Consider the following 15,498-nt stretch of genomic DNA (forward strand, 5'->3'; position numbering starts at 1 on the left):
CCATGCTAGAGGACCCCAGTTCGATTCCCAGTGCCTGCCCATGTATTAAAAAAAAAAAAAAATTTATAGGAGCAGTGCAATGGTGGCTCAGTGGCAAGAATTCTCACCTACCGAGCAGGAGACCCGTGTTCAATTCCCGGAGTCTGCCCATACCAAAAAAAAAGAAAGAAAGAAAAAAGTGAAAACCACTTATGGCATGCGGCAAAGGCAGAGCTGAGAGGGAAATTTATTGCCCTAAATGCCTATATTAAGAAACAAAAAAGAGGAAAACTTGAGGATTTAACTGCTCACCTGGAGAAGTTAGAGAAAGAACAGCAAACTAACTCCAAAGCAAATAAAGAAGAGAAATAATAAAGATGAAAGCAGAAATAAACAAACTGGAGAAAATAAACAATAGAAAGAATCAACAAAACTGTTCTTTGAGACAATCTATAAAATAGATGGCCCCCTAGCTAGACTAACAAAGATAAAAAGAGAGGACACAAATAAACAAAATCAGAAATGAGAGGGGGTATTGTTACCACAGATCATGAAGAAATTTTAAAAATCATAAGCAAATATTATGAACAACTATATGCCAACAAACTACACAACTTAGATGAAATTGACAAATTTCTAGAAATGCATGAATTACCAGTACAGACTCAAAAAATATATAGAAGATTTCAGCAAACCAATTATACGTAAAGAGATCCAATCAGTCATCAAAAATCTTCCCCCCACCAAAAAAATCTCAGGACCAGATGGCTTCACAGGAGAATTTTATCAAACATTTCAAAAAGAACTAACGCCAATCCTGCTCAAACTCTTCAAAAAATTGAAGAAAAAGGAATACTACCTACCTCATTTTATGAAGCTAACATCACTCTAATACCAAAATCAGATAAAGACGATACAAGAAAAGAAAACTACAGACCAATCTCCCTAATGAACATAGATGTGAAAATTCTTAACAAAATACTAGCAAATCATTATCCAACACCACATTAAAAGAATTGTACATCATGATCAAGTGGGATTCATACCAGGAATGCAAGGGCGGTTTAACATAAGAAAATCAATCAACGTAATACAGCACATTAACAAATCAAAAGAGAAAAATCACATGATCATATCAATTGATGCTGATAAAAGCTTGACAAAATCCAGCATCTTTTCCTGATAAAAACACTTCAAAAGTTAGGAATCAAAGGAAACGGTCTCAATATCATAAAGGGTATATGAAAAGCCCATAACCAGCATCATACTTAGTGGTGAGAAACTGTAAGCATTCCCCTTGAGATAAGGGACAAGACAAGGATACCCATTGTTACCACTATTATTCAACATTATATTAGAAGTCCTAGCTGGAATGATTAGAGAGGAGAAAGAAATAAAAGCCATCCAAATAGAAAAGGAAGAAGTAAAACTTTCACTATTTGCAGATGACATGATCCTATACTTAGAAACTTCTGAGAATACTACAGCAAAACTGCTTGAACTAATAAATAAATTCAGCAAAATGGCAGGATACAAGATTAATGTACAAAAATCAGTAATGTTTTGATACACAAGCAATGAGTTATCTCAGGTGACAAGTAAGGAAAAAAAATCCATTCAGAATAGCAACCAGAAGAATTAGGTATCTAGGAATAAGTCTTACCAGGGATGCCAAGGGCTTATACACAGAAAATTACAAAAAGTTGCTAAAAGAAATAAAAAATGGCCTAAATAGATGGAAAGTATTCCATGCTCATGGATAGGAAGGTTAAATATCATCAAGATGTTAATTCTACCCAAACTGATCTAAAGATTCAATGCAACACCAATAAAAAATACCAACAACCTTCTTTGTAGACTTGGAAAAACTGGTTATCAAATTTATAGGGAAGAGAAGGAGACCCCAAATAGCTAAAGACATCCTAAAAAAGAAGACAAACTGGAAGTCTATCACTTCCTCACTTTAAAGATTCTATAAAGCCTTAGTGGTCAAATAGCATGGTACTGGCACAAAGACAGGACTGGCCAGTGGAACAGAATCAAGAGTGCAGAGATTAACCACCAAATTTATCGGCATTTGATCTTCGATAAGGCCCTCAAATCCACTTAACTGGGACTAGAATAGTCTTTTCAATAAATATGCATGGGAGAACTGGATTTCAATAGTCAAAAGAATGAATGAGAACCGCTACCTTACACCCTATACAAAAATTAATTCAAAATGGATCAAAGACCTAAATGTAAGAGCCAGTACCATAAAACTTCTAGAAAAAAATGTAGAGAAACATCTTCAAGATCTCATAATAGGGGGTAGCTTCTTAAACTTTACACCTAAAGTACAAGCTGCAAAAGAAAAAATGGACAAATGGGAACTCCTTAAGATCAAGAGCTTTTGTGCCTCAAAGGACTTTGTTTAAAAGGTGAAGGGGCAGCCAACTCAATGGGAGAAAATATTTGGAAACCACATATCAGATAAAGGCTTGATATCCTGTGTACATAAAGAAATTATACAGCTTGGCAACAAAAGAATAAACAACCCAATTATAAAATGGGCTGAGGAAATGAAAAGCCACTTTTCTGAAGAGCAAATACTGATGGCTAACAAGCACATGAAGAGATGGTCATCTTCATTGGCTATAAGGGAAACGCAAATTAAGATGACAATGAGATACCACCTCACACCTGTAAGAATGACTGCTATTAAACAATCAGGAAACTATAAATGTTGGAAAGCATGCAGAGAAATTGGAACACATATTCACTGTTGGTGGGAATGTAAAATGGTTCAGCCTTTGTAGAAGTCAGTTTGGCGATTCCTTGAGAAAACTAAATACTGAGTTGCCCTATGATCTAGCAATACCCATACTCGGTATATACCCAGAAGAGTTGAAGGTAGTGACATGAGCAGACATTTGCACACCAACGTTCTTAGTGGCACTATTCACAATTGCAAGTGATGGAAACAATCCAGGTGTCCATCTACAGATGAGTGGATAAACAAAATGTGGTATATACATATGATGGAATATTATGCAGCATTTAGACAAAACGATGTCCCGAAACATATGACAATGTGGATGAGCCTTGAGGACATAATGCTGAGTGAAATAAGTCAGACACAAAAGGACAGATACTGTATGATTCTGTTATTAAGACTGATAAAGCCACCAGTGTTTTGGAGCAGCTAGAAGGAAAAATCTGAGATTGAGGGCATGGTAGCCCATGACAAACTCTGGGAACTGTTCTGTAGCTGCTTGTTGAGGTGTGCTTTGAAAATTATTGCTTTTTTCTTTGTATATATATGCTATATTTTACAACAAAAAATGTTAAAAAAAAAAAAAAACCTATAGGCAGCTATAGTAACATTAGATAAAATAAATTCCTGAAATAAAAAATTTGAAAATATTTAGTAACATAGCTCACTACTATAGCAAAGTTTGATATTTGTAATAACTTTTTATTTGATATTTTGAGAAGGCACACAGTTTCAATAGTTAATCAAACAGTATTTAAGATAGTGTTAAATATTTAGAATTTGAGAAACTCTGATACCTCTATCTATAGATTTTTTCCTTCCTTGCTCTAATTTTAAATTGGTTTATGAAACTTACTGTACAAAAAAGTGGTGGACATGGGGATCTGGATGGGTGTTATGTTCCTTTATAGGTTTTTATTAGTTTTGAAACTGTCCTGTAATTTTGAAATTATTTCAAAATAAAAAGTAAAAAAATGTTCTGAGCTTTAAAAGCAAAAAAAAAAAAAGAGAAGAGGTGAACAGATTGAGATGAAATAGCATCAAATCTGGGTGAGCAGCCATCACCACTGCTTACCCACTGCCTCTCCACTGCCTCCCCTCATCCTGGAGCTCAGCTGCTGTGATGGGGCCCTGGGAGTATGTGGCATATGGCAGAACCAAGACAGAGCAATGGTCCTCATCTCCTGCAGTCTGGTCCAATGCCAGACTCAGTGGCACAACTAGAAAAAATTCATGGGACTCCAATGAGTGGAGGTGGGTGATCCAAATAACAAAGGTCAGCAAGGATTTCCAGTTCCTTCTGGTTCTGCTTGGCAGTGATATGATAAACTTGTCAGGGTCAGCAATACTACCATAATTTCACCTTCAGTAGAAGTTACGAGATTAATTAAAGCATCCCAGTCTTCAGTAACTTCTGCTTCCACGGCACCATGTTCAGCCCACATCTAATTCTGAGACCCATCTATGTAACCATTGTCACTTCTTCAGACTCAGACAATGGGACCACAAGAACAGCAGGCACTGATTATGGAGTCACTGCAATTGCACCAAATGGAGCAAGGCGTCCAGATAACTAGTATACAGATGCCAGAATAGAGCCCTGGGAGGGAAATTCCAGCACTGCAGCAACCAATCCAGAAACCTTCCCTCCTTCAGATGAGATGCTAATTACCGCAGCGGTGGTGACGCTGTCCTCTCTGCTAGTGATCGTGTGTATTATCATCTTGTCTTATGTCCACCCTAGTGTCACCTGACACCAGTTGAAATAACAGATTCTGATTACATTAATGCTTCATTCATCAATGGCTACCAAGAACAAAAATAAATTCATTGCTGCACAAAGATCAAAAGAAGAAATGGTAAATGATTTCTGGAGGATGATGTGGGAAAAAAATGCAGCCATCATTGTCAAAGTGACCAACTTGAGGGAGAGGAAAAAACCGTAAGTGCACCCAGTACTGGCCAGACCGAGACTGCTGGCCCATGGGAATATCTGCGTGTTAGTAGAGAATGAGTCTGTCCTGGTGAACTACCCAATTTGAAAGCTCTACTTGCAGCAGATGGGCCATGGGACCATCAGAAAGCCACAGTGCTTTCAATTTACCAGTGGGCCAGACTTTAAGATGTGGGCGCCATCATGATCCACTGCAGTGCGAGTGTAGGGCATAGGGGTACCTTCGTCTTCACTGATGCCAGGCCAGACCTGATGCAAACAGAATGGAAGTTGTGTGGATGGCTTTGTGAGCTGGATCCGGGCGCAGCACTGCCAAGATGGTATAGACACGCATATAGAATATCTTCATATACCAAGCCCTTCTGGAACGTTATCTCTATGAGGATACAGAGCTGGAAGTGAACTCTCTAGACACCTACTTGCAGAAAAATTACAACACAACCCCAGGGACCAACAACAATGGATTAGGACTTTAAGGAGTTAACATCAATTGAAATTTAGAACGACAAAAGGCAGACCAGAAATCTTTCAGCCACCACAAAGAAGAAACAGGTTTTACATATCATTCCATATGAACTCAACAAAGTGATCATTCCAGTGAAGAAGGTGGAGAGAACTCAAAGGACGTGACCACACCTTTCATTGAGGACTACCAGCAAAATGACTCTTACATTGGTAGCTAGGACCCTCTTCTCCACCCAATTGAGGACTTCTGGTGAACGATCTGGGAGTGGAAATCCAGTTCCATCATGACGCTAACAGAACTGTAGGAGAGGCCAGGAGAAATGTGCCCACTACAGCCATTTGAGGGACTGGTGTCCGATGGAGCCATTAGAATGAAGCTGAAAAAGGAGGAGTGTGAAAACTTCACTGTCAGAGACCTCCTGGTTACCAATGCTAGAGAGAACAGGAGCCAGTAGATCCAGCACTCCACTTCCAGGCAGGCCTGAAGTGGGCATCTCCAGCCGTGAGAAAGGTGTGGGCAGCAACATTGCAGCCGTGCAGCAGCAGTCAGGGAACCATACCATCACCAGGCACTGCAGCACCAGGACAGGAAGGAAGGGGACTTCTGTGCCCTGTGCACAGTCTTGGAGCAGATGAAAGCAGAGGGGGATGCTGGACATCTCCAGACCATCAAGAGCCTGAGGCTGCAGAGGTCACACATGGTCTAGACGCTGGACCAGTATGACTTCTGCTACAAGATGGTGCAGGAATATGTTAACACACTCTCAGATAATACCAACCTCAAGTACACGATGATGAGGTCAATGGACAGGAGAATTGGCTTCTTTGATATTTCGTAATAATCTGATTTGTTAATATATCCATAATTGTGCATATATTGTATAACTGTTTTAGAAATTGGTACACAGGCGTCTATTACCCGTGAGGGGGGAATTTTTATTTATAAATATTTATTATTTTATTTATTTTCCAATGTTTTATTGGGGAATTAAATAGTGTGATGTTGGGTTGGAAAAAAAAAAGCTAGGTGAACTTCTAGAGGAGGCAGATGTTGGGGCGGGGGGCACATACACCATGGATGAGGTGTGGTGTCCTGAGGGGCACTAAGAGGGAGAAGCTGCCAGGAGGAACCCACTCTGTTGCCCCTTACCCTGCAGGAGTCAGGGTAAGGAAATGAGAGATCCCCTTGCCCATGGCCATCTCTTACCCATTAATCAAACTTGTTCTCCATTCCTCACACAGGTACATCCCATTATTGCCTCCACACCTTGCCTGACCCTGTATTTGCCAGCTGAAATGCCCTTTCCCCAAGTCTATCCAAATCAGCTTTCCCTTTGAGCTTACATGTCACCACCTCCATAAAGCCTTCCACGATTGCCCCATGCAAAAGTAACGTTTCCTTCCTCAGACATCTTCTAGAACAGAAGGCAGTGGCCAAAAGCTTGAGCTCAGTTTATCTATCTGTACATGAGATGATCTATGCAAAGCCCCATACAGTCTGTGCTGATTTGAAAGGATGTATGTACCCTAGACAAGCCATGTTTTAATCCAACCCCATTTTGTAAAGGCAGCTGTTTCTTCTAATCCCTATTCAGTACTGCATGTTTGAGACTATAATTAGATCATCTCCCTGGAGATGTGACTCAATCAAGAGTGGTTGTTAAGCTGGATTTGGTGGAGACATGTCTCCACCCATTTGGGTGGGTCTTGATGAGTTTATGGAATCTTTTAAAAGAGGAAATGTTTTGGAGAATGAAGGAGATTCGGAGAGAGCAGAGAATGCTGCAGCACCACAAAGCAGAGAGTTCACCAGCCAGCGACCTTTGGAGATGAAGAAGGAAAATGCCTCCCATGGAGCTTCATGAAACAGGAAGCCAGGAGAGAAAGCTAGCAGATGACGCCGTGTTCGCCATGTGCCCTTCCAGATGAGAGAGGAACCCTGACCATGTTCACTATGTGCTTTCTCACTTGAGAAACCCTGAACTTCATCGGCCTTCTTGAACCAAGGTATCTTTCTCTGGATGTCTTTGATTGGACATTTCTTTAGATTCGCTTTAATTGGGACATTTTCTTGGCCTTAGAACTGTAAACTAGAAACGTATTAAATTCCCCTTTTAAAAAACCATTCTGTTTCTGGTATATCGCATTCTGGCAGCTAGCAAACTAGAACACAGTCCTAGCGCACAGTAGGCACTCAGTAAACGGCAGCTGCTCGTCATGATGTTGTGGTCCTACCACTTCCACCCCCACCAAGGTAGGACACCTCAGCTCCTTCAGGCTCTGGCATACAGTAGGCACCCATTGAATGCTCACCCGTGTGACCAGCAGGTGGCCCCACACTTCAATTAACCCACTGTCCACCACCTCACAGCGTCTCTGAGACCCAGGGAACCAGTTCCCTTGTCACTGGACACCTTCTCCAGGTCAGGAGAAAAGAGAGAGCAGAACAGGCATATCCTGGGCAGCTTGGCTTATCACCTAGGAAACACTTGGACTACATTAGTGACAAAGCCTTTGGGCTCAGCCTCTCTTCTCCCTTTCCCCTGTTCCAAAACTCTACCCCTGTGAGAGTTACTCCTTAACAGGTAAGAAAACTGAGGCCCAGAGACATGTGCAATCTGTCCAACCACAGAACACTTCACGCAACCCATCAACTTGTAGTGACACATCTGCCATGGGTGCTGGCAAGGACCTGGCCCTGGTGAACCCATGCCTCATTTGACTGATGGGGAACCCTAGAAAGGGAAACAGTCTTGCCCAAGGCCTCACATGGACTGAAGCTCAGGTCTCCTGGCTCTAAACTCAGCAGTTTACATGGGGTGGAAGGTGGGCTTCCCCGACCCCTCCATGCCTTTAAGTAGTTCCTTCTCACATGATGTCAGAGTCGATCTGTGTGACCAACAGAATGTGGCTATAACTATGGTTCTCAGGGTTGGGGATGCAGTTTTCCAGTTGATTGGGTTTTAGCCTGTTGGTCTCCTGATCAACTGTGAGAATCCATTAGGAATACAAAGCCTCACCCCAAGGCAGCCAGGTTCAGAGACAGCTTTCAGGACCCAGTTCCCCACCCCATACCTGCCAGGGAGAGAGTTTCAAGTGGGCCTGGAAGCACTGAGACCCCTGCAGAGGTTGCAGCAGGCCACAACTCTGAAAGACAACTCAGCTCCGATGCTGTGATAGAGGGGCTGAATGGAGGGCAGAGGGGCTGGCATGGAACAGCGATGAGCTGGGCAGCTGGAAGCCAGTCAGCACCAGGTTCAGAGAACAGGGAAACTCTGCTCTCAGGGAAAACACAGGGAAGAAATGCAGCCCCCCAAAACACACATGCACTTGCACATGCATAAATGTGCATACATCTATCATGGAATTCTTTACTGAAAGCTTCTAGGGAAACCACCATGGAGCCTGCAGAAATGCACATATTTCTGTACAGGCTGATGTGGCCACTTTGCTTAGCTCACCTGATTCCAGGTGATTGTCAGGTTTGCTCCTTTTTCACAAACAGCTGCCTTGAGGCTCAAAGAAGAGTGACTTTGGCCAGGTGACCAGCCTCCCAGCCCAGCTTGAGAGCTGCACCTGATGCAGGAGAGCAGGGTCCACGCCTGGGCTGGGCTTGTTCCTGGCCAGGCTTCTCATAGGCCTTAACACAGAAGCCTCTTAGAAGAAGCCAAGCTGATATGGAAGATAAGGGGGGTGGGATTGGGGGTGGCAATCTTTCCATCATCGCCCCTGCTAACCTCCTCGGAATTCAAATGCCTGAGCAGACACCTATGGGTGGAGAAGTGGTGATTTCCTGGGTGGAAAGTCCCAGAGGTAGATTTGGGGCTAGGCTGCTTTTCCCTCAGGCAACTCTAGGTATTTCTTTCTCTCCATCCAAATAGTAAAGGATGCTGGGTCGGCTAATGGGTCCTGGGCCTACACCTCACTTCGTACTTCATACTCATCATCTGCCCAGATTCCCCAGATGACTCCACAAGGTAAGCACTGTTATCACCCCACTACACAACTGGGGAAACAGGCACGGGAGAGTGGGGCTTGTCCAAGGTCCCCAGGCTAGGAAGCTTAGAACATCTCAGGAGTACTTACTTGTCGCCTGCCTTCTAGCATCTCCACACCCTCCCCCATGCCCTGAAGGGGAGGGGGAGGGAGCTCCTCCGGTGCCAGAGGAGCTCTTGGAAGACTTAGAAGGTTTCAAGAGAAGAGCTGGGGAGAAATGCTACAGTCAGGATCCCCTCAAGGCTGCCCGCAAGGGCTCCTGAGGGCTGAGGGTGCTCTATTGCTAGAATAGTCAAAAGACAGTTCTCCAGCGTCCCGCCCCCTCCTCTCCCTGACATTCGCTCTGCCAAATGAAATCTGGCAGCTTCTGAAAATAGCTCAGCACTGCAGCAGGCGCTCTGCCCGCCCTTCAGCAGGCTGGCCCGCAGCTGGGGGTGGCCGCTGTGAGCAGGCGCTGGTGCATGCTGGGCCGGGGGTGGGTGTCACACATACAGTGCATGGGGGTGACGCAGAGCTGGGGACATGTGGCAGCTGCCATGCCTCAGCTCCTCTGACCTTTCCATGCCTGGCAAGGCTACAATGACCCTGGAGTTAGCCTGGCACCCTCTCCAGTGGTGGTAAAATCTCAAGTGGGTGTGAGCAGCTGCCATTGGGCCAGTTTTGTCCAACCATGTAGACAAAGAGATATCGAGGAACCAAGGAAAAATTCCAAAATGATGTTTATTAATACCTGGATGTAACACTCAGCAGTGTTGTCCTATCTGATGTGGTCTGGGGTTTTTCAGCCAGTGAGAGAGGCCAGAAATCAGGCTAGATGTCAGGCACTTTTCAGGCCTGTATCAGGCACTTAGCACCCTGAGGCTTCCCTGGGCAGGGTGGGGTTTGGTAAGCCTGGACCCAGCAAGGAAAGTGCATCTGCCTGACTCAGGCCGAAGCCAGGACCAGATCTACTGGGTATCACTCAGCTCCACTGCTTGGATCTGACCTAGAATATAGAAAGAAATCCCTGACTAAAGGGGAGCCTCTTGAGCCTGCCCCTAGACACCCACAGTCACCAGCAAGCTCACTAAAGTGCACCAAGGGGCAGCCCCCACCATCTCCCAGGACAGGATGAGGGATGAGCCCACACAGGGAGGTACTGAGAGGGGCCTGTCTGCCTGGAATTCAATGGGCTGGTGGGGGCAGGGAGACTATACAGCTTCTGTCACAGTGATATTTTCCCAAGTGGAAAATGGTTAAAAGCAGCTGCTGCCCCACTGTCTTAGCTGAGATGAGAGACCATCCTTTGAGTAGGTGATAGGGACAGGATGGCTGAGCCCAGGGACTCCATGGGGGGAGAGCTCCAAGGGCCATCAGGGCTGGGGGTGCAGCAAGGCAGGGCTGGACCACCCAGGAAGGCAGGCAGACTCTACTCTGTAGCCTAACGGAGATAAAGAAGAGTGAATCTGAGAGAGGCAGTTGGTAAAAGGGACACTGGCCACCTCAAGAAGGCAGGGGTAGACCCTTGATTTTCCCTTCTCTCTCCCTTGCTTGCTCACTCAGCATTCACAGACAACACTATCCCTGATCACCATGGCAACGAGTAGCTGGATGTCTTTTCCAAGGCCAGGCCCACCTGCCCACTCCACAGGGGAGGGTCTCCATGGAAGAAGGGGGGCCCAGAAGGCTGAGGCCATGCCCCAGGCAGAACAAAGCTGAGGCATCACTCAGGCCACCCTGGTGAAAAGGCACTGCAGTTACAGCAGTCAGCTCTCCCCCAGGAACCTTCAGGCCCATCCTCCCCAGCCCTTAGGCTCTGGCCTCTCCCAAGGGCCTGAGCCTGGGCTGGGGCTCTGAAGGATGTTTTTAAGTCAGGGCTGTCCATCCTGAAGTTCCAAGAGACAAATTAAAACACACAAAAATAATTCTTCTGTTAAAAAAATCACCATGGGTCCTCCTGTCCCAGCCTCCACATGCTCCAGTCTGTCCTCCCAGCTGCCAGAGGCTCCTCCACAGGCCCCTGAGCTACTGGTTGTTGCAGCCCTGCGAAGCCGAAGAGCCGCCTGCCTGCTTTTTCCTCCGCTTGTTGAGAAGACGGTTGTTCGAGGTCTTCAGGTCCTTGATCTTCACCTGGTCATAGTCCACCCGCATCGTGGCCAAGGCACTGGTCATTTCCTCCTGGGGACAGACAGCGGCGCTCAGGAGTCAGGAGGTATTAAGCTCAAGGGCTGTCACCCTCCTTCCGGGGCCCTTAATAAGGTCAGTGATCGCAATGGAAGCAACTGCCTGCAGGGCCTGAGCACCCGCCACGCACCAGGCCCGAAGCCCCGCCTCACTGAGGAAGTGAGCCAGGAGTATCACCCTGCATGTGGCCCAACGTCCTGAGCTCTGTGGTTGGGCCATGGGGGCAGTCACTACCCCTGTGCGCCAGGCAGGAGGGAGGGGCCCAAGGCCCTGACATAGGGCAGCCACTGCCATTCAGTCCCTCTTCCCAAACCCTGGAGCCTGCAGGGAGACTGAGGCAGTCCTACCTTGACTTCATCCCAGTGGTCTCTGTCTTCCTGCAGCACACGGGCTGTGTGGAGTGGGGTCTGTGGCACCACCATCGATTGCTGGAAGGAGCCCCAAGCCCTTGGGTTAGAACTTGGAGGCACCTGGGACAGCACTGGCTCCTCCTACTCCCCCACTTCCTTACCCTTTTCCCAGTCTCAGTTGGGGAAACTGAGGCTCAGAGAAGTGAAGGAGACTGACTGGGCCAATAGTAGAGCCAGGCTGTAGGTGGCTACTGCACATCTGTGTTCAGAGGCCCATTCCAGCCCTGTGCCAGGGGGCCTGGGTATCAACGCCCTGGCACCCTGCTCCAGCTCACCACCGTGCCCACCATGAGATGAGAAGGCACTCACGTTGATCCAGGGATGGTTCATGAACTGTGTGATGGTCAGCCTCTCTGTGGGGTCTGTCTTCAGCAGGAGGCGGATCAGTTGCTTGGCTAGGGAGTCCAGGGAGAAGAGAGGAGAGGTGAGGTTGCAGGGTTCCTCAGAGCCAGTACCCCCACTCCTCCCCACGCTCTGTAGGGACAAGGGCTACGTGTGTTTTATTTCACTGCTGCATCCCCTATGCACAGTGCATAGCTGAATAACTGTGAGTGAATGGAGGGCTGTTTGGGCAGAGATCAGAGAAGAACCCTAGGGGAGCGATGTGATATCCGACTATTATGGGAAAGGGAGGCTGTGGCAGTCAGCTTCTAAGATGGTCCCCTCTGATCCCTACCTCCTGTACTCATGCCTTTGAGTAGTCACCTCCCACAAGATGTCAGGATTGGACCGTGACCCCTAGAATGTGGAGAAGTGATGGAACATGTCTGTTGAGGTTGCGTCATAAAAGGCTTCCTCCTTGTTTTCCTGTGATTGCTTGCCCTAGGGAAAGCCAACTTCCATGTCATGAAGGCAATCAAGCAGCCTCTGTCAAACCTAAATGTTGCACCATCCGACACTGCACAGCAATCTTATAAGAGACCCTGAGCCGGAACCATCCAACTCATGCACTCCCAAATACCTGACCCATAGAAACAATGAGCTCAAAAAATGTTCATTCTTTTAAAGCCATTATGTATGTGAGATAATTTGTGAAGAAGCAATAAATAATACAGGCAGACTTATTTGTGGTATCCAGAGGGAAAATATGAGTGAGAGATAGGAGGTAGAGGGAGATCTGAAGAGACAAGTTTTGAACCAATTTGGCAGATAGAGACACTGAGGCTCAAAAAGATTAGGTGACTTGCCTGGAGTCACACAGCTGGAAAGTGGGGGAGCTTGGATCTGAATACAGGTTAGTTTGACTCCAAAGTGGTATCTCCTAGAATGAAGGCTGAGGGGGCAAGGTGGGGCAGGCTGGGACAGAGTGGCTTACTCACCATCCTCAGAGACGTCTGACCACTCCGGGTTGGGGAAGCCGTACTGGCCCAGGCGGATCCTCCTCTTCATCCCTGGGGAGATGGCTTGGCCCGTGTTGGAGTAGAAGGGTGGGAAGCCACACAGGCTGAGACAGGGCAGAAGTCATTCAGCACAGGGTGGGGGACAGTGCCAGGGCTGACCCATCCTGCTCCCCACCCCCCCGATAGGGGAGACAGGCAGACAGACACCCCGGCAGTAGTACCATCCCTGGGGAACCCAGGCGCATCTCAAGAATGTCCTCTGCCTTTTGCAGGAGGGTGAGGAGGGGACTTCAGGCCACCCGAAGGAGGAGTGTCCCATGACCAGGAGGGAAGGTGGGATGGTACAGAGTTTGAGGAGTGTGGGCCGGGTCAGGGAGGAAGGCGGGGGGTGGACGGCACTCACAGGATGTACATGATGACGCCCAGGGACCACATGTCACACGACTTGTCATACTTCTCTGGACCCAGGACCTCAGGGGCTGCCAGGGTGGAGGGCACAGGAAGGCTCTCAGCCCACAGGGTCTTGGAGCCCAGGCAGGAGCCTGAGGCCTGGGCAAGGTGGAAAGCAGGTGCCCGGGTTGGGGGTGGGGCAAAGCAGACTGGCGTCTGGCACCTTCTGGGAAGGCAGCATGTGTGGATTCGGGAGAGGAAAAACAGCTCCCCCAAAAATAAACCTGCTACCAGGCTGAACTATACGGAGCGACAACCATCTAGTTCCTTTGAGCCCTGAGCTCTCCTGTCAGTCTTGATTGGGGTGAGGAGCAGAAGAGAGAAGGCCGGTCCAGGACACGGTGGGGTCCTTCCATAGGTGAGAGGACCTCAGCCTTTCAGTGGCCTTGCCCAGGCCTCTCTGTGTGCTCTGAGTTTCACTGTCACCTTGGCTGCCAAAACACAGGGACTTGGTCTTCCCATCTGTGCTATGAGCCACGTAGGTCAGAAGATTTCAAAGTTAAGATATTGCAAAATATACCCTGACAAGCAGGGTGCCACCTCAGTTGTCTCCAGAGGCTTCCCACTGCTTCAGCAGCCCTCAGGAAAGGCGTCTCCTGAGGAAGAGCCCCCTATAATCGAGTCATTGCCCCCTGCCTCGCAGGTAAGGGGCACTTTCAGGCAGGGAGTTTTCCAGATCTGGAGGCCGCCCACTCGCAGGAGAGCAGGGAGCTTTTCCAGGAAGCACGTGTGCACATCCCCAGACCCCACCCGTGCTCTAGCCTAAGGGGCCCTCTCCCACAGGGCTGATGGTTGGTGTCCTGTGACCCTCTAATGTAAGGGAAAGGCCTGCCCACTTTCTGAATATGAATCCCAGGAAGACAGAAACTGGAGAAAAACAACCACGGTTGGGCTCCATCCTGAGCTGATGGCAGCCTTTTATCACATATATATTTAGAGCTGCTGTGATGTCATTCTGCTCACAGGCCACAGCCAGAATTTTCCTGGATCTATTTTCAAAAGCAGAAGCTGAAGTTTGGGAGAATATTTTTACAGCCTCCAGCCCCCCACATCAACCGCCTCCATGCAGACAGAATTCTCCCTCTCCCTCCTTACTGGGTTTTAACCCTTTAGCTTCTGCACTCCACCCACTGTCCCATACCATAGCGGTGTATGGGGGTGGGTACAAACCATGTCCCAAGGACTCACCCACATAATAGGGAGTGTAGCAGGGGGTCTGCAGGGCATTCTGGGTGGTCTCCTTGGCAAAACCAAAATCAGTGAGCTTGAGCACTGCGTCTTTATCTTTGGATGTGTACAGCAGGTTTTCAGGCTGGTTCCGGAAGAGAAAACGGTGATTTAGAGTCAGGTACGGGATGGGGGAAGAGCCCAAAGCTGATTCTCAGCTGGAATCCTCACCCCAGGAAGGAGCCAGGTCCATCTCATAAAATGACCTGGGCCTTGGCTGCCAACAGTGTGGGCCAAATATAGATAAGACCAAGCCAACTGGGAGGTCACGCCCCCATTAAGAGAGGGGAAAGCAAGGCAGGTGTTCAAGCAAGGCCGGGAATAACCACATGCCACAGAGAGCCCAGAGTCCGGAACTTCAGATCCTGTGTTCATGGTGCTGCCCTCAAATGCCACACGAGGATGCTGGAGGAAGGCAGACTGATCAGGAGCCGGTGCCACCAAGCACATGCCCAGAACCCAGCTGAGAATGAAGCCCAAAGAGCCAGCAGGACAGCCCAACGCAAGGTTGCTCAGGGGAGAAGGCCCCCTCTGCTCAGGCCCTAGGAACCGCACAGGCAGTTCTTCCTGGGCGCAGAGCACAGAAGGGGTTAGGGGATGAGAGCAGTGCACAGAGGAGGCAGCCCTAAAGATGCCTTTCTGTCAATGTGGAGGACCTAAGTCCACAGAGAGGAGCAGAAGGACCCCCCAAGCAGAGCTGGCGTGGAAGAATGGGGTATTGGAAGAAGGTCTGGTTTGGAGCAAGTGGGAGCAATTTCT

The 15,498-nt window shown here is 47.7% G+C and overlaps 1 protein-coding gene, 1 long non-coding RNA gene and 2 pseudogenes across 5 annotated transcripts in view; 3 read left to right on the forward strand and 1 right to left on the reverse strand.

Moving 5' to 3' along the window:
• Positions 1-3,857: 3,857 nt before the first annotated feature.
• Positions 3,858-4,629, forward strand: LOC143656779 (receptor-type tyrosine-protein phosphatase alpha pseudogene; annotated as a pseudogene).
• Positions 4,597-5,992, forward strand: LOC143656780 (receptor-type tyrosine-protein phosphatase alpha pseudogene; annotated as a pseudogene).
• Positions 5,993-8,045: 2,053 nt separating this feature from the next.
• Positions 8,046-12,782, forward strand: LOC143657138 (uncharacterized). 2 transcript variants are annotated; one of them, XR_013162756.1, is made up of 4 exons: positions 8,046-8,142; positions 9,035-9,130; positions 11,170-11,340; positions 12,549-12,782. It is a non-coding gene; the product is annotated as an uncharacterized LOC143657138 (long non-coding RNA). The 2 variants fall into 2 exon arrangements; XR_013162755.1 differs by having other exon boundaries at positions 8,053-8,408.
• The window catches only part of MAPKAPK3 (MAPK activated protein kinase 3), a 28,099-nt gene continuing 22,452 nt past the window's right edge, over positions 9,852-15,498 (reverse strand). The window contains exons 6-12 of one of the 3 annotated variants that reach the window (XR_013162754.1): positions 14,701-14,824; positions 13,466-13,541; positions 13,042-13,166; positions 12,032-12,117; positions 11,660-11,740; positions 11,075-11,306; positions 9,852-10,134 (exon numbers count right to left, since the gene is read on the reverse strand). Coding sequence is in view for 2 of the 3 variants with exons in the window: in XM_077129180.1 (XP_076985295.1) it covers positions 11,154-11,306; positions 11,660-11,740; positions 12,032-12,117; positions 13,042-13,166; positions 13,466-13,541; positions 14,701-14,824 (645 nt within the window). In the remaining variant the exon portion in view is untranslated. Of the gene's footprint in view, positions 11,307-11,659; positions 11,741-12,031; positions 12,118-13,041; positions 13,167-13,465; positions 13,542-14,700; positions 14,825-15,498 lie in introns of all 3 variants that reach the window. The other 2 variants (XM_077129181.1, XM_077129180.1) reach the window with 2 other exon arrangements.

This window comes from Tamandua tetradactyla, chromosome 15, assembly GCF_023851605.1.
Source record: "Tamandua tetradactyla isolate mTamTet1 chromosome 15, mTamTet1.pri, whole genome shotgun sequence".
Classification (NCBI taxonomy): Eukaryota; Metazoa; Chordata; class Mammalia; order Pilosa; family Myrmecophagidae; genus Tamandua; species Tamandua tetradactyla.